This window comes from Cynara cardunculus (assembly GCF_001531365.2).
Source record: "Cynara cardunculus var. scolymus isolate 2C chromosome LG 12, CcrdV1, whole genome shotgun sequence".
Taxonomy (NCBI): Eukaryota; Viridiplantae; Streptophyta; class Magnoliopsida; order Asterales; family Asteraceae; genus Cynara; species Cynara cardunculus.
This window is the reverse complement of record NC_037539.1, coordinates 1570909-1592448: the sequence shown is the minus strand read 5'-3', so window position 1 is coordinate 1592448 and position 21540 is coordinate 1570909. Positions and strand designations below refer to the sequence as shown.

The 21540-nt window shown below is 35.6% G+C and overlaps 4 protein-coding genes across 4 annotated transcripts; 2 read left to right on the top strand and 2 right to left on the bottom strand.

The window, feature by feature from the left end:
• Window positions 1–2554: 2554 nt before the first annotated feature.
• On the bottom strand, window positions 2555–8433 carry LOC112522771 (ubiquitin-conjugating enzyme E2 2-like). The gene is made up of 6 exons (XM_025132078.1): window positions 8196–8433; window positions 6433–6566; window positions 6266–6291; window positions 6084–6173; window positions 5900–5988; window positions 2555–2869 (listed from the first exon to the last, which is right to left on the bottom strand). Exons 2-6 carry the CDS (start codon window positions 6555–6557, stop codon window positions 2741–2743), a joined length of 459 nt encoding a protein of 152 aa, XP_024987846.1. The 5' UTR covers window positions 6558–6566; window positions 8196–8433; the 3' UTR covers window positions 2555–2740.
• Window positions 8434–10290: 1857 nt separating this feature from the next.
• Window positions 10291–12170, top strand: LOC112523643 (pentatricopeptide repeat-containing protein At2g02750). Its single transcript, XM_025133323.1, has one exon. It carries the CDS (start codon window positions 10317–10319, stop codon window positions 12168–12170), a length of 1854 nt encoding a protein of 617 aa, XP_024989091.1. The 5' UTR covers window positions 10291–10316.
• Window positions 12171–15052: 2882 nt separating this feature from the next.
• LOC112523236 lies at window positions 15053–19404 on the top strand. Its single transcript, XM_025132759.1, has 8 exons — window positions 15053–15290; window positions 15378–15433; window positions 16196–16358; window positions 17126–17214; window positions 17896–18028; window positions 18150–18242; window positions 18690–18792; window positions 18926–19404. The coding sequence occupies exons 1-8, from the start codon at window positions 15099–15101 to the stop codon at window positions 19321–19323; spliced, it is 1227 nt and encodes a 408-aa protein (XP_024988527.1). The 5' UTR covers window positions 15053–15098; the 3' UTR covers window positions 19324–19404.
• On the bottom strand, window positions 19400–20808 carry LOC112523237 (B3 domain-containing protein REM20-like). Its single transcript, XM_025132760.1, has 3 exons — window positions 20654–20808; window positions 20009–20575; window positions 19400–19918 (listed from the first exon to the last, which is right to left on the bottom strand). The coding sequence occupies exons 1-3, from the start codon at window positions 20720–20722 to the stop codon at window positions 19415–19417; spliced, it is 1140 nt and encodes a 379-aa protein (XP_024988528.1). The 5' UTR covers window positions 20723–20808; the 3' UTR covers window positions 19400–19414.
• Window positions 20809–21540: the final 732 nt, after the last annotated feature.

Here is a 21540-nt window from a genome sequence, read left to right as displayed (position 1 = left end):
GTTCAAATTTCATTAAAAGTATATATATATATATATATATATATATATATATATTATTTATTTTATATAATATGTTTTTTCAAAAAGATCATAAGGAAACAAATTAAGGAGTTGTTTGTTTACCTCTTAATAGTTTTTATTAAGAGACAGTCTTTGAATCGTTAAGAGATGAATCTTGTTTGGCAGAAAAAAAAAGTCTGCATTTTAATAGTTCTAAAACCCTCTGAATGATTTTGTATCTTGGGCTTCCATTAACCATTCAATACTCTAATTTCATTGTAAACGATTACCAAACAACTATATTTCATTTTGTATTATATCAAAAGAGCATTTTAATCATTTTAATCACTTAATAATTTTATGTCAAACCGCGAAACTTTACAGATAAATTAAAACGTATAATAAATGTTGTAGGATTATATGAGTATCGACTATCGAGTCGTATTCCATTGAAACTTTACAGTTAATGTGTGGGGACGAGTTTGGTAATTAATAGCATGGGACCACGGTATCACATCACACATGAAATTAGATATCGAGACAAAACAAACACGTGTACCATTCATATTATTATTGCGTGGGCCATCAAGTACAATATCAAAGTGCAATCTGCACCATTAATATTTTCGTAAAAAAATTAATTAAAATAATCATTTTAACTTTATATATTTATTTTTTAATTATTTAATTTCTAAAACTGTTAGAAAGTAACTAATTAGCAACCGTTAACTTGTGGAGGAGTCAAAATGTAGAAAAAGAAATCTGTAAATTTCTGAATATGGTTCTCAACTTGCAAAAGTGCTGCTTGCGGATTTTAGTGAAAATTGGTTATTTTGTCTTCTAGCTCCTTTGCAGTCGACGAGGGTGCCTATTGTGGAAGTAATGACTTTTTGGTATTTCATGGAAAGAAATAGTAAGAAGATGAATTTCGTTTTTGAAAATGACTATTTATATTAATTTCCCTATTTTCATATATGTATTTTATTTCAAAAATTAAAAGAGTTGGATTAGGAATGGTGTTGTATTATAAATTGTATAGGATGAGGTACTTATATTTAAGAAAAAATAAAAAATGAAAAACTAAAGAACATCATAGTAACCATTCATATATACATGTGTTTAACATGCACATATCCATTAAAACGAAGAAATACCTTCAGTTACTTACATAAAGGTCAGGGGCATACCTACTAAAAGGGGAGCAGGGTCCTTTACACCCGTTCATTCGATTATTGGAAGAGAAAAATTGATGTCTTTAAGAGTTACACCCGCTTGATTCTTAGGGGTGTCGTTAAATTGAAACCAACTTTATAACCGAAATTAACCATGGTGAAATGGTTGGATTAGGTCATGGATTCTAATCTTATTTTAAGCAAAATTTATGTTTTTTCTCTTTTAATTTTAGAATGCAACTGCAAGAACTACCCAAATCATTAACTCAAGCCACACGATGTTATTTCTGAAAATATTAATAGAAAAAATATAGTTACAAGAATTAAACTCATAACCTCATATATATAATTAGAGACGTTCCACCATGCCATTTTGATTTTAGACCCTTGATCACTTTTAATCTCACCGCGATCCTATGAATTGCGCTTCTCACGAGAATCAGTCTGGTGCATTTCATCAATGTTGATCTTCAATTAAGATTGATCCAAAAATGGAGAACTCTCCATACCTTTTTTACCGAAGCCCATCCCTTTGATTTTCTTTTTTCATGGTACTTTTTTCATTCTCAACGCTATTTTGCAAACCCACCTTAAAGGTGCAACCACTCACAGAAATTCCTAGGTCTGCCATTGACGAGGATGTTCCTCAGTTTTTCATCTTTAAAGAGGTTTTCTCCTAAATCTTACTTTGATATTAATAACCAAGGAATTTGGGGTTTTTTAAAAAACAGTTGGTAGAAGGAAAGTCTAAGTACATCGTATCTTTTAAACTCCATACCAAATAAGATTATACCAGTCACGTTTGGTTTAGTTCAGAAATGTGATACCCATCAAAATACGTGTAACAAGGACTAGAGATGGTCATTTGGCATAGGTTACTGCACGGTTTGAAACCAATTTAGGTCAGACCGGTTGACGTAAACCAATTATTATGCAATTTCGTAAGAAGACCAGTCCAACGAGAACCAAGTACATAGACCGGTTCAGGGTTGTGGGATGTTGGGACTGGTCCAGAAACCGATCGGTTAACCTGTTTCCCAATCTCAAAAAAGGACTATCATGCTTGCCATCCAAAAACATAATTTATGGGCCATCCAAAAGATGCAACTTATGGGTCGTTTACCAAACGCTTACCCAACAAGTGTTTACCGGGTCATTTTACTTTATCGGATAAACATGACAAACATTGAAAATCTTACCCTGTAAGAGCAATGACAAGGACCGAGAGTCTTTAGACCTGGTAAGTGAGAGTAACAACTCTTGCCAGGTAAGCGCTTACTAAATAAAATGTTGCCGACAATGCCGTTTAATGGACTAAAATCCTACCCGTTACGTAAAAGTGTTGACTCTTACCCGTAAGCACTTACCAGGTAAACGTCCCCTTAAAAAGACACAGATGATGCTGACTGACAGAAATCCAATAAGTATCTGAATCATTCATTGTTGAAGAATGCAAACCAACCAAGACACGCATAAAATAGGCAATGAGTTCTATCAGAAATCCGAAAGTGTTTTTTTGCAAAGAATCCGGGATAAAGACTCACGCGAACGACGACTTCAAGAATTGTTTAGTCGGCGGTCCAGCTCTGTTCAACAACCTCCCGTACTCTCCTATTGTACTCACGTTTCATCTCGCTAAACATCCGTGCAGCTTCTGAATTCGCAGGCGAATTTGGGTTTGGGTCACACAGCAATGACTACCAGAGTTAAAAAACACAACATTCATCAGACCATATAAACATCAACTAAACAAGATGTCCCGTGGAAAAACATAAGACCATAGTGCCCCTACTTCACAAGAAGGATGTGCAAGCAGCGTTGTTCGATCAAACGCAAAAGAAAAAAAAAATGAGCAAGGGCCATGAAGTGATTCTTACGGAAAGTGGGAGTTCTCACCAGAAAAATGGGTTTCTGGTGAGAACTCCCCCTTTCCGTGAGAACCACTTCACGGCCGTCGATCACTTTCAACTAGAACTCATAGGGAATCAAATCGATTTATGGATGGAATTAGGTGCGATGGCGTTTGATCTAATGAAGTGGAGCGTGCATCTTTCTTGTGAAGGAGGGGGCATTTCGGTCTTTGGTTTTCTGCATTTGGGCATCTTAACATACCTTAACATGTTAAGATGTTAGTTTTTATGTTAAGGTAAGTTCAGTGTTTTTATGTCACAGGTTCGGTGTTTTCATGTTAAGGTTCAGGGGGTGTTTGGTTCGCTTTAAGAAATGAAGATGGGACTCGTAATTAAAATAGGGTAGAATGGTAATCATTGTTTTCATTCCATTCTATTATAATATTAGGGATTCCTTAGAATTAATTAATTATAAAACAAAAAAAACTTGATAGCCACCTAATCCATTGCATCATATCATCTTTCCAATGAACGTATTGGTAGACGAGAAGGAGTGAGAGGCAGAATTAAAAGAAAAAAGTTCATATTCCCCCCAAATTGAGGAGGAATGATTTTTAACCAAATCTATTATAATGATTGATTAATTTTTTGAAACCAAACATCTTTGTTCATTCCATTTTCATTCCTTAATTGAATCAAACATAATCAATTATTATTATTTCCAGTCATTACCTTCTAATACCCCCCAACCGAACACACCCTATGTGTTTATTTATGTTAGTATGTTAACAACTCCGTGTTAAGATATGTGAGGTATCTTAAGCTCCGTATCCACCTACATCACTGCCATCAAAGTTCCGTTTATTTTACGGTCTTGCCATCCTTTTTTTGTGTGAAGCATTGGATCAAGCAACAAAACTCATCCGCAGGCTATGAGGGGGGCTCATGGTTCTCAAAAAAATAAAATTCACATGATCCCAAGTATATTATATATATATATAGGGTCACCTTTAGGAGAAAACCGCAAATAAATGAAAAAATGATGAACGCTCTAATAACCATTCGCCTGCATACGTGCATAGAAACTAGGAAACATCCTCAATTACTTGTATGCAAATATGCATACCATCCAAATGAATGGTTATTAGGGTGTTTCTCGGTTTTTCGTTTTTTTTGGAGGGTTTTCCCCTGAACCTCTCTCTCTCTTATATACTAGAAGAGTACTCGCGCAATGTAGCGAGACACATCTCGATTTTAGTGTTCTATTTTATTATTTGTCTCTGTCGATGTTATAGTACAATTTTATGTGTTTTTAAAAAAACAATAATGATTTATTTTTGAATAAAATATAAATTTGAAAAAAAAAATATATCAGTGTTAATATCAAATCAACTATTTAAAAGTTTTCATTTTTTATGTAATTTCTTAATTTATTTTTTATTATAATTTAATTTAAGTTTAATAATGAAATAATCTATTTTTGGCTTAATAATATAACAAAATTATAAAGATAATAATTAAGTATTCTGTTAGAACTCAATGATTATCCTAATTATATTTTAGATTTTTTATATTTAAAATGAGATGTTTATCCTGTATTTGATTATGTTTATTTGGAGTTAGTTACACGAATTCATATATGGAGCTTTAATAAGTTGTACTTATGCACAATCTACTTGCAATTTTAAGTAATATGCATTAATAAACGGTACTTTCGCATAAAAAATGGTTTTTAAGAGTTTCTGTCAAATGCTTTATAATATAGTATAGATAAGATATATACATATATATAGGGGCCTAATCAAATGACAACTAATTAATTTGTGGTAACCGTGAGATCCAATCTCAACCACAAATCAATAGATAAATTAGGAAGTTCATAATTTTGGTAATTTTGAATTAAAATTTTAATGCAAAGACATTTTAGGTATTTTAAAACTCTCCTCTCTTCTCTCCCCGTCCTCCGGCCACTGTCCTCCGGTGATACCACAATGATATCACAATGCATCGTATATGTGCTTGGGTATCACACTGAGGTCGTTTGTGTGGTCGATCGGAGATGTAACACAGTGGTATCACAATGCATCTTATATATGTTTGGGTATCACACTGTGTCTTTTGTTTAACAGAGTCAATACTTTTAGGTATCACAGTGGTATCACCGGAGGACGGTGGCCAGAGGCCGGAGGATGGTGGCCAGAGGCCGGAAAGAGAAGAGAGGAGAGAGGAGAGAGGAGAGAAAATACCTAAAATGTCCTTGCATTAAAATTTTAATTCAAAATTACCAAAATTATAAATTTCCTAATTTATCTATTGATTTGTGGTTGAGATTGTAACTCACGGTTACCACAAACTAGTTAGTTCTTTCTTGAGCCCCTATATATATATATATATATATATATATAGGTGGAAGTTCAAACAATAACACCTCCATTTTATAAAAACACGAGAATACCCTTATCACATGTGATAATACACATAAAGGGGGGCCTGGTGGTATGCAGACGACATGCTCTGCGACCTAGGTTGTCAGATGTGATGAAGTACAGTATCACATCAAGAACACCCTTTCTCACATGTGATAATACACATGAGGCGATCTATGGTGTACGGGCGACTTGGCCCGCAATCTAGGTCGCACCAAAAGTCGTCCGTGTCTCTAATTTAGTATCACATATGTATAATATGTGATGGAAGTATCATATGTGATTGACTATAGTAAAAGGGTGTTCTCGCGTCTCGTAAAATGAAGTTGTTCTTGTTTGAACCCTTCCCTATATATATATATATATATATATATATATATATATCAATTTAACAATTGACAATCATCTTTCTATTGACACGACTACAACGTTGGTTTTGTGAAACAATTACCTGGATGGAGGTTAGAATAGCAGCAACATCATAGATAGGACTCCATTGATTTTGTAAAATGTCCAAACAGATGCTTCCATCAGCATAAACTGCAGGTAACAGCACATATATTTAGATGGATATCTTCTATATTTAAGAAAGCCATTATTGAAGTTCTGTATTGCATATATATTATAATACTTACTGTTCGGGTGGAACATACGAGAAACAAACCGCACCACCGGTGGCTTATTTGGATACTCCTCCGAAAAATGTAGCGCCATTTTAAACGTACCTGATACGTTCAATGATCAGTTCACAGAAAAAAAAAATTAAAAAATAAACCGAAAGATTAAGAAACACCACACAAACATAATGTGAATTTACCTCCATCCCATGGAGTGTCATCCGGACTGCAATGAAAAACGGAAACCATATCACATTTTTTATACAATATGTGTTTTATATAAGTACAGAAAGCAAAGAGGACGGGATGATACCAATCTTGAAATAAAGAATTTGAACGTTTTTCATTTCATTTTTGTATGAATTACCCAAATATCACAGCATTCCACATCATTATATTATTGTCTTCAGGTGCTCCGCTAATGCCGGCAGGAGGGTCTTGCTGTAACCTCTTGAAATCCCTCATCAGCCTCTTTCGTGCAGCAGTTGACATTGCACTCGCCTGCATAAATCATAAGGAGGAACAAGGCACGATGTTAGGCTCAATAAGGTTTGCCTAGCCATCCAAATGATAGGATCGACTCTGATACCATTTGTAACATCCAATAGTAGCAGACTGGAACTATAACCTCCAAATCATCTTACAAACCATGGTGGAAGTTATTGGTAGCCCATAACTTTGAACTTATAAGGAGCTCACAAATCTAATTTTCTATCCATCTAGGACGGGTTGTTACACATAACAACATTATGCAAGTAGTATGACCCCCTCCCTCCCTCCCTCCAAATTAGATGGTACAGATCAACTCTGATACCATATGTAATGCCCCACAGTCCAAAGCGATAGCAAACTGACCCTATAACCTCCAAATCATCGTAAGATCATGGTGGTAGTACACAACTTTGAACTTGTAAGGAGCTTTTTATGCATATGGGACGAGTTATTACACATGACAACATTAGGCAATTAGTACTATGCCCCCTCCTCTTTCTCCAAATCAGATGGTACATGATCAACTGCGATACCATTTGGAACACCCCAGGTCCAAAGCAGCAGCAGACTGACCCTATGACCTCCAAAACCATCTTAAAACCATGGTGGAAGTTATTGGTGGCCCACAACTTTGAACTTATAAGGAGTGCACAAATCTAATTTTCTATCCACATGAGATGTGGTTGTTGCACATAACAAGTTAACAACATTATGCCATTAGTAGTATTAAACATCCCCCTCCTCCCCCAAAAAAATCCAAATCAGATGGTACATGATCAACTCTAACAACATTTGTAACGTTACATAGTCCAAAACAGCCGCAGACCAACCCTATGAACTCCAAATCATCTTAAAACCATGGTGTAAGTTATTGGTAGTCCATAACATCGAACTCATAAAAGCTCGTAAATCTAATTTCCTATCTATATGGGACCGGTTGTCACACATAACAATATTATACAATTAGTAGTATGACCCCCCCTCCCCCCCCCCCCAAATCCAAATCAGATTGTACATGATCAACTCTGATATCATTTGTAACACCCTGTAGTCCAAAAGAACATCAAACGGACCCTATAACCTTTAAATCATCTTAAAATTATGGTAGAAGTTATTGGTAGCCCACAACTTTGAACTTATAGGACCTTGCAAATCTAATTTTATATCCATATATAGGTCGGATTGTTACACTCAACAGTGTTATGCAATTAGTTGTATGACCCCACCCCTCCTTTTCTCCAAATCAGATGGTTCATGATCAACCTCTGATGCCAATTTCTAACACCCTATAGTCCAAAGCAACATCAAACGGACCCTATAACCTCAAAATCATCTTAAAACATGGTGAAAGTTATCGGTATCCCACGACTTTTGAACCAGCTCACGAATCTAAATGAAGCAATTAGTAGTATGCAGATTTAAATCATAAAGAAAAACCCTAATATGCAGGTTTAAACACTAGATCCATGATTAGGTTGCTTCTAAACCTAGAATTAGGCGTTTCATCCACACAATCACTCAATCAAATCAACACATCCTTTGATTACTACAACAATTGTGAATCCTAAAGCTAAACTACAGAAAGCAACATGAAGTTTCAAAAGCTTCGCAAGACACAAATCGTGAGCAGTTACTTACCCTTCGAAAGCAAACTCTGAACTCCAACCTTCTATGGATCCCGGTCGGACGATCAAGAAGTTCAATCAGATCAGATAACTAGCAAGGATGAAGGCAAAGTGACCGTCAATTATTAAGAGAAAATTCCATGGCGGTACCCATCGACCACCGGACTCAGGACGGTTGGTAGAAGGCGTGTTGCTACGTATCTGCTGCCGTCTGGTGTGAATATTATTGTAATGATAATAATTTATAGATCAGAGCGAATCTAGAAAGGGGAGTAATGAGTGGAAGTGGATGGGGAGAAAAAGAGGGGTCCACAGTAGGGATGGCAAAAAAAAACAGTAAAAAATTAATTTAGAATCATCATCCTTATTTATTGGGTAAGATTTTCGATCTTTGTTTTCGTTCTTATTAGATAAGATCTTGATCATTGTCATATTCATCCGGTAATGCAACATGACTTGATAAACGCTTACTCAAATAAGTATTTGGTAAATGGCCTCATAGTTCTCGATAAATGGGTTGTTTTTATCTTTTTACATTTGTCTCTTTCTTATTCGACATATTAATACATTTTTTGTCGTTTTGTATCTATTACACCCCACCCAACCTACCACTCGGTTCACCCCTAGCACCGATTATCATCTTCGGCGTACTTACTAGTGTCGATCATCGTCTACGGTGTCCGGGGGCATTGATTCATCATATTATATTCTTCCTCTCTCCTTTAAATCCCCAACACTGCCATGGAGACCCCTTTTTCACTACTCGTCAGAGAGCCACCTTATGTCCTTATCACAAACACCATTGTAACCACCCACAAACTCACTTTTTCTGGCTACGTGATCCCCTCTCTCTCTCTCTCTCTCCCTCCCTCCCTTCCTTCTTAACCATAACATGAACAACCCCCTTCCCCTCCACCATTGCTTTCGATCATTGTTGATAAAACCTACGTGAATATATAATGTGAGTTTCTTAGTAACCACCGCCCCCACTGCTTTCGTCTTTCTTTACACCACTGTTCTCTGTTCCCACAACCTTCCATCTCCTGCTTCAAAAAGCCATCAAGGATTAGGGCTCGAAAAGGCCGGGAGTTGTCTTGGAACCAAAAAGGGAGGGGGAGGTTTTTGTCTCAAAAAATGATTGGTTTTATCATTCGGGATAGAAGTTGTCAGAGATTGAGTTTTCACCTTAAATGGGGGTGGGGGCGTCTCTATGTGTGTGTATTTCATATAAATAAAATATATAGATACACACACATATGTGAAGGTATGTGTGTATATATATATACACATACAAAAACAGAATAAAGACAAAAAAAAAGTGAAGAAAAACTAAAATACCTCCTTATTTAACTTCGTTAACAAAATTTATTTGATTTCGTTAGTGGTATGGATTCAGAATATGCAAAAATATAAACCACAAGTCTGCTCCTTGTATTTATTTTGATACTAGAGTGGGTAAAAAACGTTAACCCCAGTAGGGTTATGCAAAACCTGAATGATCCGAAATCCGAACCTGAGTTCAAATAAAAAATAACGTGTTTGTGCAGAACTCGAAAATCCAAGACCTTACTTTTGGAGGAATATTTGGTTCAGATTGGTTTGATCTTTAGCAACCTAACACATCCGAAAACCTCAATATACAAACATATATATTTAAATATTATATATATATATGTATATATATATATGTATATATATATATATATATCAGGTTATCTTTTGAAAATCCTAAATTCTAGTCAGTCAAAATGTTTTTTAATTTCTATATTTACTACTGATTTTATCAATTTAAATTCATCCTCAACATCGATTGAATATATATTATTTGCATTATAGCTTAATCCAAACCTAACCGACATCAACTCGAAACCCATCAAATCCGAAACCTAATATTCGATTTTGATTTTCATATTCGAAATCCGATCAGATTTTTAGTTTGCTCACTCTAAACCGTCCAATCCAACCGATGTACACCCCTAAGGGTTTAGGGACCAAGTTTGTAACTTACTCTAGATTTAAACTATACACTCGCAAGTCGTACTACACACATGTATATCGAATCGAATTTGATATTGTTCTTGGCTCTTGAATTTATTTCAGTGTCCGATTTGAGGCTAGGGTTTCGGCAAATCAAATGAGGAGAAAGTTATCGAAGTTAGTAGGAACAGGATTTTACACAGAAGCTCTGTCTTTATTTTCAAAGCTCCATTTTCAGTCGCACCCACTCAATGAATTCACTTTCCCTTTCCTTCTTAAAGCATGCTCGAAGCTCAAAGTAATTCCTCATGGCCAAATGCTTCACGCCCATCTCACCAAAACTGGGTTCAATTCAGATATATATACAGCCACATCCCTTACAGACATGTACATGAAGTTTGTGTTATTAGCTAGTGCCCTCAAGGTGTTCGACGAAATATCTCAACCAAATACAACGTTAATCAACGTTCTTGTATCTGGGTTTTCCCAGAATGGATGTTATGAGAAATCTTTGGACGTTTTTAGACGAGTTAGCGAGTATGGACTCAGACCCGATTCGGCTACGATTGCTAGCTTGTTATCTGGTTGTAACAATGCTGTGAAAGATGGGTTCCAGGTTCATTGCTGGGCGATCAAGATTGGCGTTGAAACCGACATTTATGTAGCTACATCGCTCGTGACAATGTACTCGAATTGTAAGGATCCTGTGACTGCATCAATTGTTTTCGAACGAATCTGTGATAAGAATGTCGCTTGCTATAATGCATTTGTTACTGGTTTATTGCAGAATCGAATTCATCAACCGATATTTGAAGTGTTTAAGGAAATGCTAAGATGGTCGAACCAAAACCCGAATAGTGGCTCATTTGTAACCATTCTATCTGCCTGTTCTGATCTCAAGAATCTGAAATTTGGCAGACAGATTCATGGGTTTCTAATTAAACTTGATTTGCTACTCGATGTGTTAGTCGGAACAGCGCTTTTGGATATGTATTCAAAATGTGGATATTGGCATTGGGCTTACGATATCTTTCACGAACTCTGTGGTTTCAGGAGCTTGATAACGTGGAATTCAATGATATCTGGGATGATGATGAACGGTGAAAGTGAAAACGCTATCGGTCTGTTTATGATGTTGGAATCCGATGGACTTAAACCGGATTCAGCAACATGGAATTCAATGATCAGCGGGTTCACACATCTTGGAAAAGCCAATGAAGCGTTCTTGTTCTTTAGAAAAATGCAGTCTTTTGGAGAAACCCCAGGTAAGAAATCGATCACTAGTTTACTATCAGCTTGTGCATCTTTATCGACATTGGTGGCCGGAAAAGAAATCCATGGACATTCTATTAGAACTGGTATCAATTACGACGAATTTCTTGCTACTGCACTCGTTAATATGTACATGAAATGTGGTCGATCTTCGTGGGCACTTTCCGTCTTTAATCAATTCGAGATAAAACCGAAAAAGCCAGTGATTTGGAATGCTATGATATCTGGGTATGGTCAAAATGGTGAGAGTGAAGCTGCTTTTGAAATGTTCGAATGGATGAAACGAGAGAATGTAGAGCCAAATTCTTCTACTTTTAACTGTCTTTTATCGGTTTGTAGTCACGGTGGTAAAGTTGAGAAAGGTTTGGGCTTTTTTAGCTCGATGAAAGGCTACGGGTTGGTTCCAAATTCATTGCATTACAGTTGTATGATCGATATATTGGGTAGATCCGGGAGGATAAATGAAGCTAGGGAGTTATTGTCGAAAATGCCTGAAGTTTCTGGTTCGGTTCTTGGTTCGTTGCTTGGTGCCTCTAGATTTCATTCGGATTTGAAACTGGGAGAAGAGATGGCGGGATTGCTTGCGGAGATGGATCCCGAAAGCTCGACACCATTCGTGATGTTATCAAACATTTATGCCGGAGAGGGAAGGTGGAAGGATGTTAAAGAGTTGAGAGATGAAATGGATCGAAAGAGGTTGGAAAAGATTGGGGGTTTTAGTTCAGTAAGTGAAAGATAAAGGAAAGGTGGGTTTGTGAAATTGGTCATTAGATCTATTAAGTGATCAGAATGATTAAGATGATCTTACTATACAGTGTAAAATGAAACATAATTGTTTGGTAATTATTTACAAGGAAATCAGGGTATTGAATGGTTAAGGGGGACGTCCAGGATACAAAATCATTCAGAAAGTTTTAGAATTATTAAGAGACAGACTTTTCTTTTATCAAACAAGATACACCTCTTAATGATTTAGAGGTTGCCTCTTAATGGAACTATTAAGAGGTAAACTATTTGTACCATTTTATATCATCAGATCATAGCATTAAAAATTGTAAAAATCATAGCATTATAATCAGATCATAGCATTAGAAATGTAAAAAGATTAATCAAATATTATCCAGGTCCCTTTTATATTTGTTCATAGCATTGAAACCGTAAAAGAAGAGTTGACTAACCACAAGGGTGGCGTTTGATTGGTTTGAGCTTGGCTCCAAAGGTCAAAAGTACCATGAGGTTCCAAGTTTAAATCCAAGGAGAAATAAAAATCTCTTTGTGGCCATGGAGGTTCAAATGCGGTGACTCCGAGCTTTCTGCAAAGCAGGTGGTCGTCCAGAGATTAATCGGCTCACATAACGGGTTGGATATCTATGTTAATATAAAAAAAAAGAGTTGAGACTTTGATGCTTGTCAACAAAAATTCGTTGGGTGGGTTCAAAGAGAAAAGAGTGAATTACAGATTTGGTCCTTATGGTTTGTGTATTTTAACACTTTAGGTTTATATTTTGAAATATTTATGGATTTTATCCTTGTGGTTTGCATTTAATAACACACTGGGTCCCTAAATTTAACTCTATCCAAATAATCCAGTTAACTCGGTTACAAGAGTATATATAGGGTTGAGTTTCGGTGAGAAAAATAGTTAAGGTGAGAAGCATAAGAAGAGATCTCCACGCTTGGATGCACATTAAAATAAGATGCACCAAATTAATCCTCGTATCAAGTGTGATTCATAGGTGAGTTTGAGATTAAAGGTGATCAAAATCGAGATCCCTTTTGACGCTTCTCACTTTAACTCTAAATTTTCAAACAATCATTCGCCTATATATACATATATGTGAAGAGGTTCAGACGAGAACATCTCCATTTTACAATAATACTTTTATCACATGTGATAACACACGTGAGAGGAACCGGTGGTGTGTGAACAAGGTGTCCTGCGACTTAGGTCGTGCCAAAGGTTGTTTGCATCTATGATTTAATATCATACCTGATAGATTATAGTATCACATCAAGAACACATTTATCACACATGATAACACATGGGAGGGGTGTAGTGATGTAAGAACGACTTAACTTGCAACCTAAATCACACCAAAAGTTGTCCACGTTTTTAATTTAGTACACATGTGATTGTTTATAGTAACAAGATGTTCTCGTAAAATGAAGGTGTTCTCGTTTGAATCATTCTCTATATCTAAATCACCTCTCTCTCTCTCTCTAATATTATATATATATATATATAATTAAGAAGAGTAAATTACATTCCTCTACACCAACTGAGTTAACAGAATCATTTGGATGGAGTTAGATTTAGGGACCCAATATGTTATAAAATACAAACCACAACGACATATAATCCATAAATATTTTAAAATAAGGACATTGTAATTCACTCAATAGAAAAATTACAGTGTTTGGTATGCGAATTAGACCGGACCCATGGACTATACAAGACTGGATTGACGAAGGTAAACGGGTAATTTTTTTTGTAGGTTTACGGTTTTAATATAACAATACCAATTTTGTTTCATTTCTCTATAAAATATATTTTTGTCTCGATCAGGTTATATCATATTTAAGTCTAATACTATATCAAATATAAAACAAGAAGTTTTTATACGAGGAATTTGGCCCTTTAGTTTTATTGTTATTTTAATATTTAGTAATATTTAATATGTATCAATTAATATCTTATATTCAATTTTGATATTTTGTATTTTTAAATTGTGTTGTTTTCTAGAGTTTTATTTAACGTAATTTTGGTTTGGTGATATACTGTTTATTAAAAAGTTGCATACGATGCGTTTTATTGAATAAAATATTGTCTAGTAAATAAACGATAATGTTGAATTTTATTGATAAGTACTTACCGGGTAAGTGTTTAGATAAACGGCTCCTTAGTCGATTTGTCTAATCTTTAAAACAATCGGTATTGAATTTGAATTAGATTAAGGTCATTTGAACCAACCCCAATCCTATGTCTTTTTATACCATGAATTTAATATGATTGTTGAATCCTTAATTAATATATGTGCATTTTGATCAGGGATATTGGACTAACCCAATCCCATGAGCAGCTCTATTCAAAATTATATCACAATTTCAACCGTAATTTTATTTTTTTATTTATATAAATTTTATTTTATTTTTCTTTGTGTTTGTTAGGCTTATTTCTAATTTTCTATCATTTTGATTCTACTACATTTAAACACTATCGCTTAGTTATGTTGTAAAATAATATACCAAAGTTTCAACCCGACCTAATCCGTACAGTTTGCATTGGGTTGGGTTAAGATTTTTTAAACCGTAAATAGTGGGTTGAGTTATTCAAATGTCTTTAGTCTGACCAACTTACTTTATGTACAACCCTATTTTAAAGTGCGGATGAAGTGGAAATAAATTTCATTGACTCTCCAATAATACAAAATCATTTAAAGAGTATTAAATCTATTAAAAAATATACCTTTTTTTATTAAACAAAATTACCACAACCATTCAAAAACTCTTCTTTAGGGTTCTTTGAATAATTTATTTCGATAAAATAAAATACGAAAAGGGACAATTTATTCGCGGGATATCGTTTATCTCGTTTACGTCCACACATCCTTTTCTACCAACTTCATCTTCTTCATGCCAACTAAACCCTCTCTGCAACTTCTTTCTAATGGCTTCTTCATCCATCTGCTCTTCCTTTCGAGCAATCATCCCTCAACGGAACCACACCAACAAAAACTTCAAATACTGGCTACTCCTACACTGTAAAAGGAAGCATTCTTTTGATTTCACTCCCTTAATTGTTTCTTCCTCTTTCAACGATGATCATATCTCCTCACAACCTCATCCCAAACAATCACAGGCAAGCAAAATCAATCAATCAATCTCTCTCTCTCTCTCTATATATATATATGCCATCTGATTTTGTTGATTGATTGGTTGATTACAGATGAGTTATGATCCTTCCGAAGATCTCTTTGGACTTTCTGCGGATCTGCAGCCGAGGTATTTCTTCTGTATTTCTACACGAGTTTATTGTTCGGAAATTTATAATTGGATTAGATGAGTTTATGAATTAGTCCTAATTTGTTAACTTTTAAACCATTGTTCTTCCTCCTTCCATGATTAAAGTCGATTTTGATTTGAAGTATTCAACCTACAACTTTTTAGTGTGATAATTTTCGTTGATGTATTTAGTTTTCTATATCTATAATTTATGCATAGTACCTTATTTTTTCTGGTTTGATTGAGATTGGTTTTCAGTATTGATGGATGGCAATTTTGATGATTGCAGCTTAAATATAGATTATTTTGGTTGTGAGTCATCTCAGTACCATTAAAACATTATAATTTGCATATCTGTTTACATTCACCTAAATATGTGTTCCTGCCGTTGGACTTATTCGTTGCAACCTTTAACTGAACATGTAGTTGTGTAGAAGGGTTTGGTTATTAGTCAAATTTGTATGAAGTTGTTCAATAGTGACAAATCAGAAGAATAAAAAAACTTTGTAATGATGATGATGGGGAAGCAAATACCACTGTTAGAACATTCTACACTCGGGGCTGTTTGGTTCAAACAGGGGATTCATAATGGGAATAAATTTCCATTCCCTAAGCTTAACCTGGAATGGAAATTTGGGCCTCTGGTGGAATAGATTACATTATATAAAACCAAACAGTTTCTTTTCTTATCAATCTCATTAATTACTGTTTAATACCTCAAAATTTTAGCACCAAAGCATTGATATGCAACTTCAATTCCAGGAAAGCTCTTCCAAGTGGTTCAACTCCTAGGTCATGGTTTGGTCCAAATGGTCAGTACATAAGAGAGTTGCCTTGCCCAAGTTGCAGAGGAAGGGGCTACACCCCTTGCACAATGTGTGGCATTGAAAGATCAAGATTAGATTGTTCACAGTGTCATGGCAAGGTAAGGTTGCATTCATTATGTAGTATTTTTCATCCTTTATTTTGTGCTTCCCAAGTGTTAGAGAATCCAAAATCACCTCTTTCGTTATACTCACAACACATAAATGAAGCCCACAAACCAAAAATGTTGATGGTGAAAACAAATGGGACCTAAGATTCTTGCAAGATAGAGAACAACCGACTTTAGAGTTAAAATCCAACATTTAGGAAGTAATGTGTTATGTGGGTTGGGTTGCGGTGAGAATGAAGGGATCTCCATCAATCCTAATTGAAGAGAAACATTAGATTAACACTAACGAAATACACCGGATCAATTCCCTTCTAAAGAGCAATTCATGGGTTGGTTTAATATTAAAAGTGATCAAGGGTCCAAATCCCTTCTTACACTTCTCACCTTAGCTCCTATTCTCACACGATCCTTCGTCTGTGTTACATATAGTTAGCTTAGAAGATAGTTTGGAACAAGAAAAACCAAACTGCCAAAAGATAATGGCACGAAAAAAACTGACCAAAAACCAAGTTACCTTCTAGTTCAAACTGATGGTTTCATGCAGTCTGTGACTGTATTCGGTTATCTTTCGGACGGGTAGTGAAAACTAAATTTTGGAATGAATAGCGATTTTCTTCCGGTTTCCCATAAGTCAGATATGTTCCTTCTTCTACATCATCCATAGTTAACATTTTAGATAATTCTTGTGTGATATTTATGGTTCTTTACCATGTCAAGTTCTGTCTTTTACTTAAAACCCTGAGACTGGATTATGGCAGGGTATGGTTACATGTCGTCAATGCTCAGGAGAATGTGTAATTTGGGAAGAGTCCATTGATGAACGACCATGGGAGAAAGCCCGTTCAATGTATCATCTTCAGTCTTGCTTTTACTTTACACATTAGTTTTCTTGATATATTTCTGTGTCTTCGTTGGCTTACAAATTACTGTTAGAATGATCAACTTTTTAAACAATATACTTGACTTTTTGCAGTAAATTAGTAACTAATCTTGCGAAAATGCCAAAAAACACTATAATTTGCAAAAATGGACGCTTGTGAAAAATTGGCAAAATGCAAGAAGAACCACACACTTGACTTTTTTGTTTGAAATCTCTCATTCTTGCAACATTGTATTCTTTAGTTTTATCACAAGAATGATGATAAAAGTCAAGTGTAAATCTATATCTCTGTATGTTTTAGTTCATGTATGAATCATGGATGGAATTATTGGCTTTCTGAACTATCATACTTGGCTTTTGTTGCTTACTAACAACCACTCATCAAAAATGCCAAAAACAAAAGCACATGGTTTGCAGGAAAGGATGATTTGGGGAATGTATGGAGAAGTAAATCCAAAAAGAACCATTACACTTTGACACAGTCTCTCCAAAATCTCTCATATTCTTGTAAAACATAGTGTTCTTTTTAGCATCTTCACAAAAAAGAATGGTTTCTTTGCAACGAAAAGTCAAGTATAATGGGTTAAAACTACAAAGTCTACAACTCATTATATGAGTCTGTTGTCATGTATGTTACTTTGCATTCAGTTCTCCATTGAAAGTAAAGGAAGACGATGAAGTGGACAATCTTGAAATAAAATTGGCCGCAAGGAGAAAATCAAAGCGCGTATACCAGTCTCCATCTCCAGAAGTTGGTTTGAAGATTAGTAGATCTTTGAAAGCAAGTTTGTTTCTTTCCTTCCATTTTTAATCGAATTTTATATTTAAAAATGGTTTGAAAAAAGCTCAAAGATTCACTGGATCATGAGCTTAATCTTCTGTCTTTAGTTGGGTGATTACAGAGCCTCAATGCCAAAACTGGACTATTTACCAACAGAATGAAAATCATCCATGGTGATCCCAAGCTTCATGCTCAAAGAGTGGCTGCAATCAAGGTCCTAATGACTGCCTCTATTATTTCTTACCCGTTTATCATTATAAAATTGTGCACTTTTTACTGTCTGCATTTATTCTGGAGCGGAGGTTAGATGGGACCCACTTGGAGTACGGAGAATGAGAGAAGAATAAAGTTGTCTGTGTGGATTAATTTGTCTGTATAGATAGAGAAAGTTTTTGTTTGAAATAGTTTTTCATAGATGAAATGAGCATTTTTCTAATTGGGAATTGCAGTTTCTGCATAACGTTCTTCCTATAAGCTTACTGAATAAGCCACTTTCTATATCATTAGGCTACTACCAAACAGTCACGTATAGCTGACCGAACAAGAGTCCCATTGAGCTCATTAAACTGCTAACAAAGAGACCCTAAATTATCTAAGTAAATAGCATATATCGAGCTTAAAATAAAGATATTGATTTGTGGTGATTGATCCCTCTTTGCAGAAAGCTAAAGGGGATATTGATGCAAGAAAACGTGCTTCTGAATCGATGAAAGCCTTCTTTAGCGATCCAGAAAACCGACACAGGAGAAGCATTTCCATGAAAGGTACACTCGTTCATATGATTATTAGCATTTTGAAAGACCAAAATGAGTTTTCAATTAGGAGCACGACCTAAATGACCCATATTTTGTTATGTTTTCTGCCACCCGTATCCATGATTCTCGGGTTTTCATGTAGGAGTGAGCTTTTACTGCAAAAACTGCGGTCGACAAGGGCACAGACGGCACTACTGCCCAGAACTCGATCAAACTTCATCAGATCGCCAGTTCAGATGCCGGCTGTGTGGCGAAAAGGGTCATAACAGAAGAACCTGCAAGAAATACGAAACAATCGAATCTGATCCTCAAAATTTCAAACAGCCCTGCTGCAGTATTTGCGGAAAACCTGGACATAACCGCCGGACGTGCCTCCAACAAACAAACTCGACAACCGCCGCCACCACCACAACCACAATTGCCGCCACAGAAACTCCGGAGAACTCGAAAAAGAGGGCATACAGTTGTAGGCTGTGTCGAGAAGAAGGTCACAATATCAGAACATGCCCTTCAAGAAACACACAATCTGTTCATTTATAACCCCATCTGCTCTTATATTTTCATATCTAAATATAGGATTCACATGCATTTCTCGAAATTTAATTAAAATAAAAATAAAAACAAAAAAGATTCAAAAATAGATAACCCTAGATTTCTTTGATGGTCTTCTTTGCACCACCTCCACACAATCATCTCCGCTTTGGACATCCACCGGACGACGGTTTTTAAACGGTCGCCCTCTCTTCCTTTTGACCACTTTCTTCGCCGGAGTTTTCGCCGGTGGTTGTCTGGCCACCGCATTCACTTTCACTACAGGCCGGCCTCTCTTCCTCTTGACCACTTCCGTCGCCGGAATTTTGACTGGTGACTGTCTGGCCATCGGTTTTTTCTTGGTGATTTTTACTAGTGATAACTTCCCTTCACTTTTGATGTACTTGAATACACATTCATCTCCTTCTGATAACTCATTACTTCGCCGGAAATCCTGCCATCCCGGCGACAAATGGTATCTTGCCGTCCGGGCTATTTTCTCCGACCGGATGCCTAATCGCCACTCATGTTCGTCAAGATTCTTCAATGTTATCGTGCTTTGATTACCGATTCCGGCCAACTCAACAAATTCCGATGGAAGCCGCTGATATTACCAATAAATGAGTTGAAAACAGTTTTAGAAGGCAAAATCCAACAAATTAAAATGAATTGTAATACTCATCATAAATCTTACCAAAAGATTGTTGTGGGTTTTTGAAATAATCGTCATAAAGAAAGGATCACCATCATCTCCATCGATACCACCATCACCATCATCATCATCATCATCACCACCGTCGCCGTCGCCACCACTGCCACTATCATCATCATCATCTTCTTCTTCTTCTTCTTCTTCACTATCATCATCATCATTATCTTCTTCTTCTTCTTCTTCATCATCATCTTCATCACCACCACCTTCGTAAACAATACCATCGTTACTATCATCATCATCATCAACAACATCAACATCAACATCAACATCATCTTCAACCTTGATTTTTGAGGAGGGCAAAAATCTTTCACACCCATTTGGAGCAAAGACTGAAACTATGAAGGTGGATTGATGAACCAACTTAAAAACAAGAAAATCCCCAAAACCCAACTGGGCATCTTCAACAACATTCTTCCATCCATGGCCGAAACAATAAGCTTTACCAATTCGTTCAATTGTCAATCGCCATGAATACCCTCCTGTTGCAATTTGAAGTGTTGGGTTTTTAGGGATCTTGTGTTTGCTCACAAAAGCATGTGGCAATGGCTGCAAAATCGAATGATTTCATGAATCGAATTCAGAGAAAGATGAAAACAGATAGAGAAGGATGAAGAAGATGAGTACCAGGTGAGAAGCAGATGGGTCGAGCAAGATCTTGAAGAAGGAAGGAGGAGGAGGAGAGCAATCCGCCATTTATGTTCAGAATATGGAAAGATGGAGGAAGGACTGCTTTTTCGACTTCGCCCTAAACATTTTATAATTTTAAATAAATATTTCATTTCTTGGAAGGTTTTTTTTTTTAAATTCGTAAATTGTGTAAGAGAATATATATAATTTTATTATTTGCATATCATTTCTTTTAATCAAAATATTAAAAAAAATATTACAACATTGTTTTTCTTTTTATTACAACAACATTCTTTTCAATTATGTTCTGGTTAAAACATTGTACTTTGAAAAATATACTTATTGTACTAGTGGGTAACTTGTTACTTTTTTTTTTAATTCGGTTAACCTTTTTTTTATATGTCTTAAATGAGGTGATATAGATAACACATCATTCTGATTACATGTCATAAATAAATAAAAATCCACTTATGTCAACATAAATTGAAAACATAGTATCTCAAACCCCCCCTCTTGATTCAATTCCGTAACACTTAGGGGATGTTTGGCAATTCTTAATGGTATAATGATTAAATGGTCAGAATGATTAAGAGGCTCTTATGATATAGTGCAAAATGAAATATAATTGTTCGGTAATTGTTTATAATTGAATTAGAGCACTGAATGATTAAAGGAGACACATGATATAAAATCATTTAGATGGTTTTAGAATCATTATGAGACAAACTTTTTTTTTCAAATAAGATTCACCTATTAATGATTAAGAGGTAGTCTCTTAGGGGCTGTTTGGCGGTTGCTGAATGGTTTGGTGCAGAATGGCTAAGTGGTCAGAATGGTTAAAAAGATCAAAATAGTTAAGTGTTGAATGAAATAATGTTGTTTGG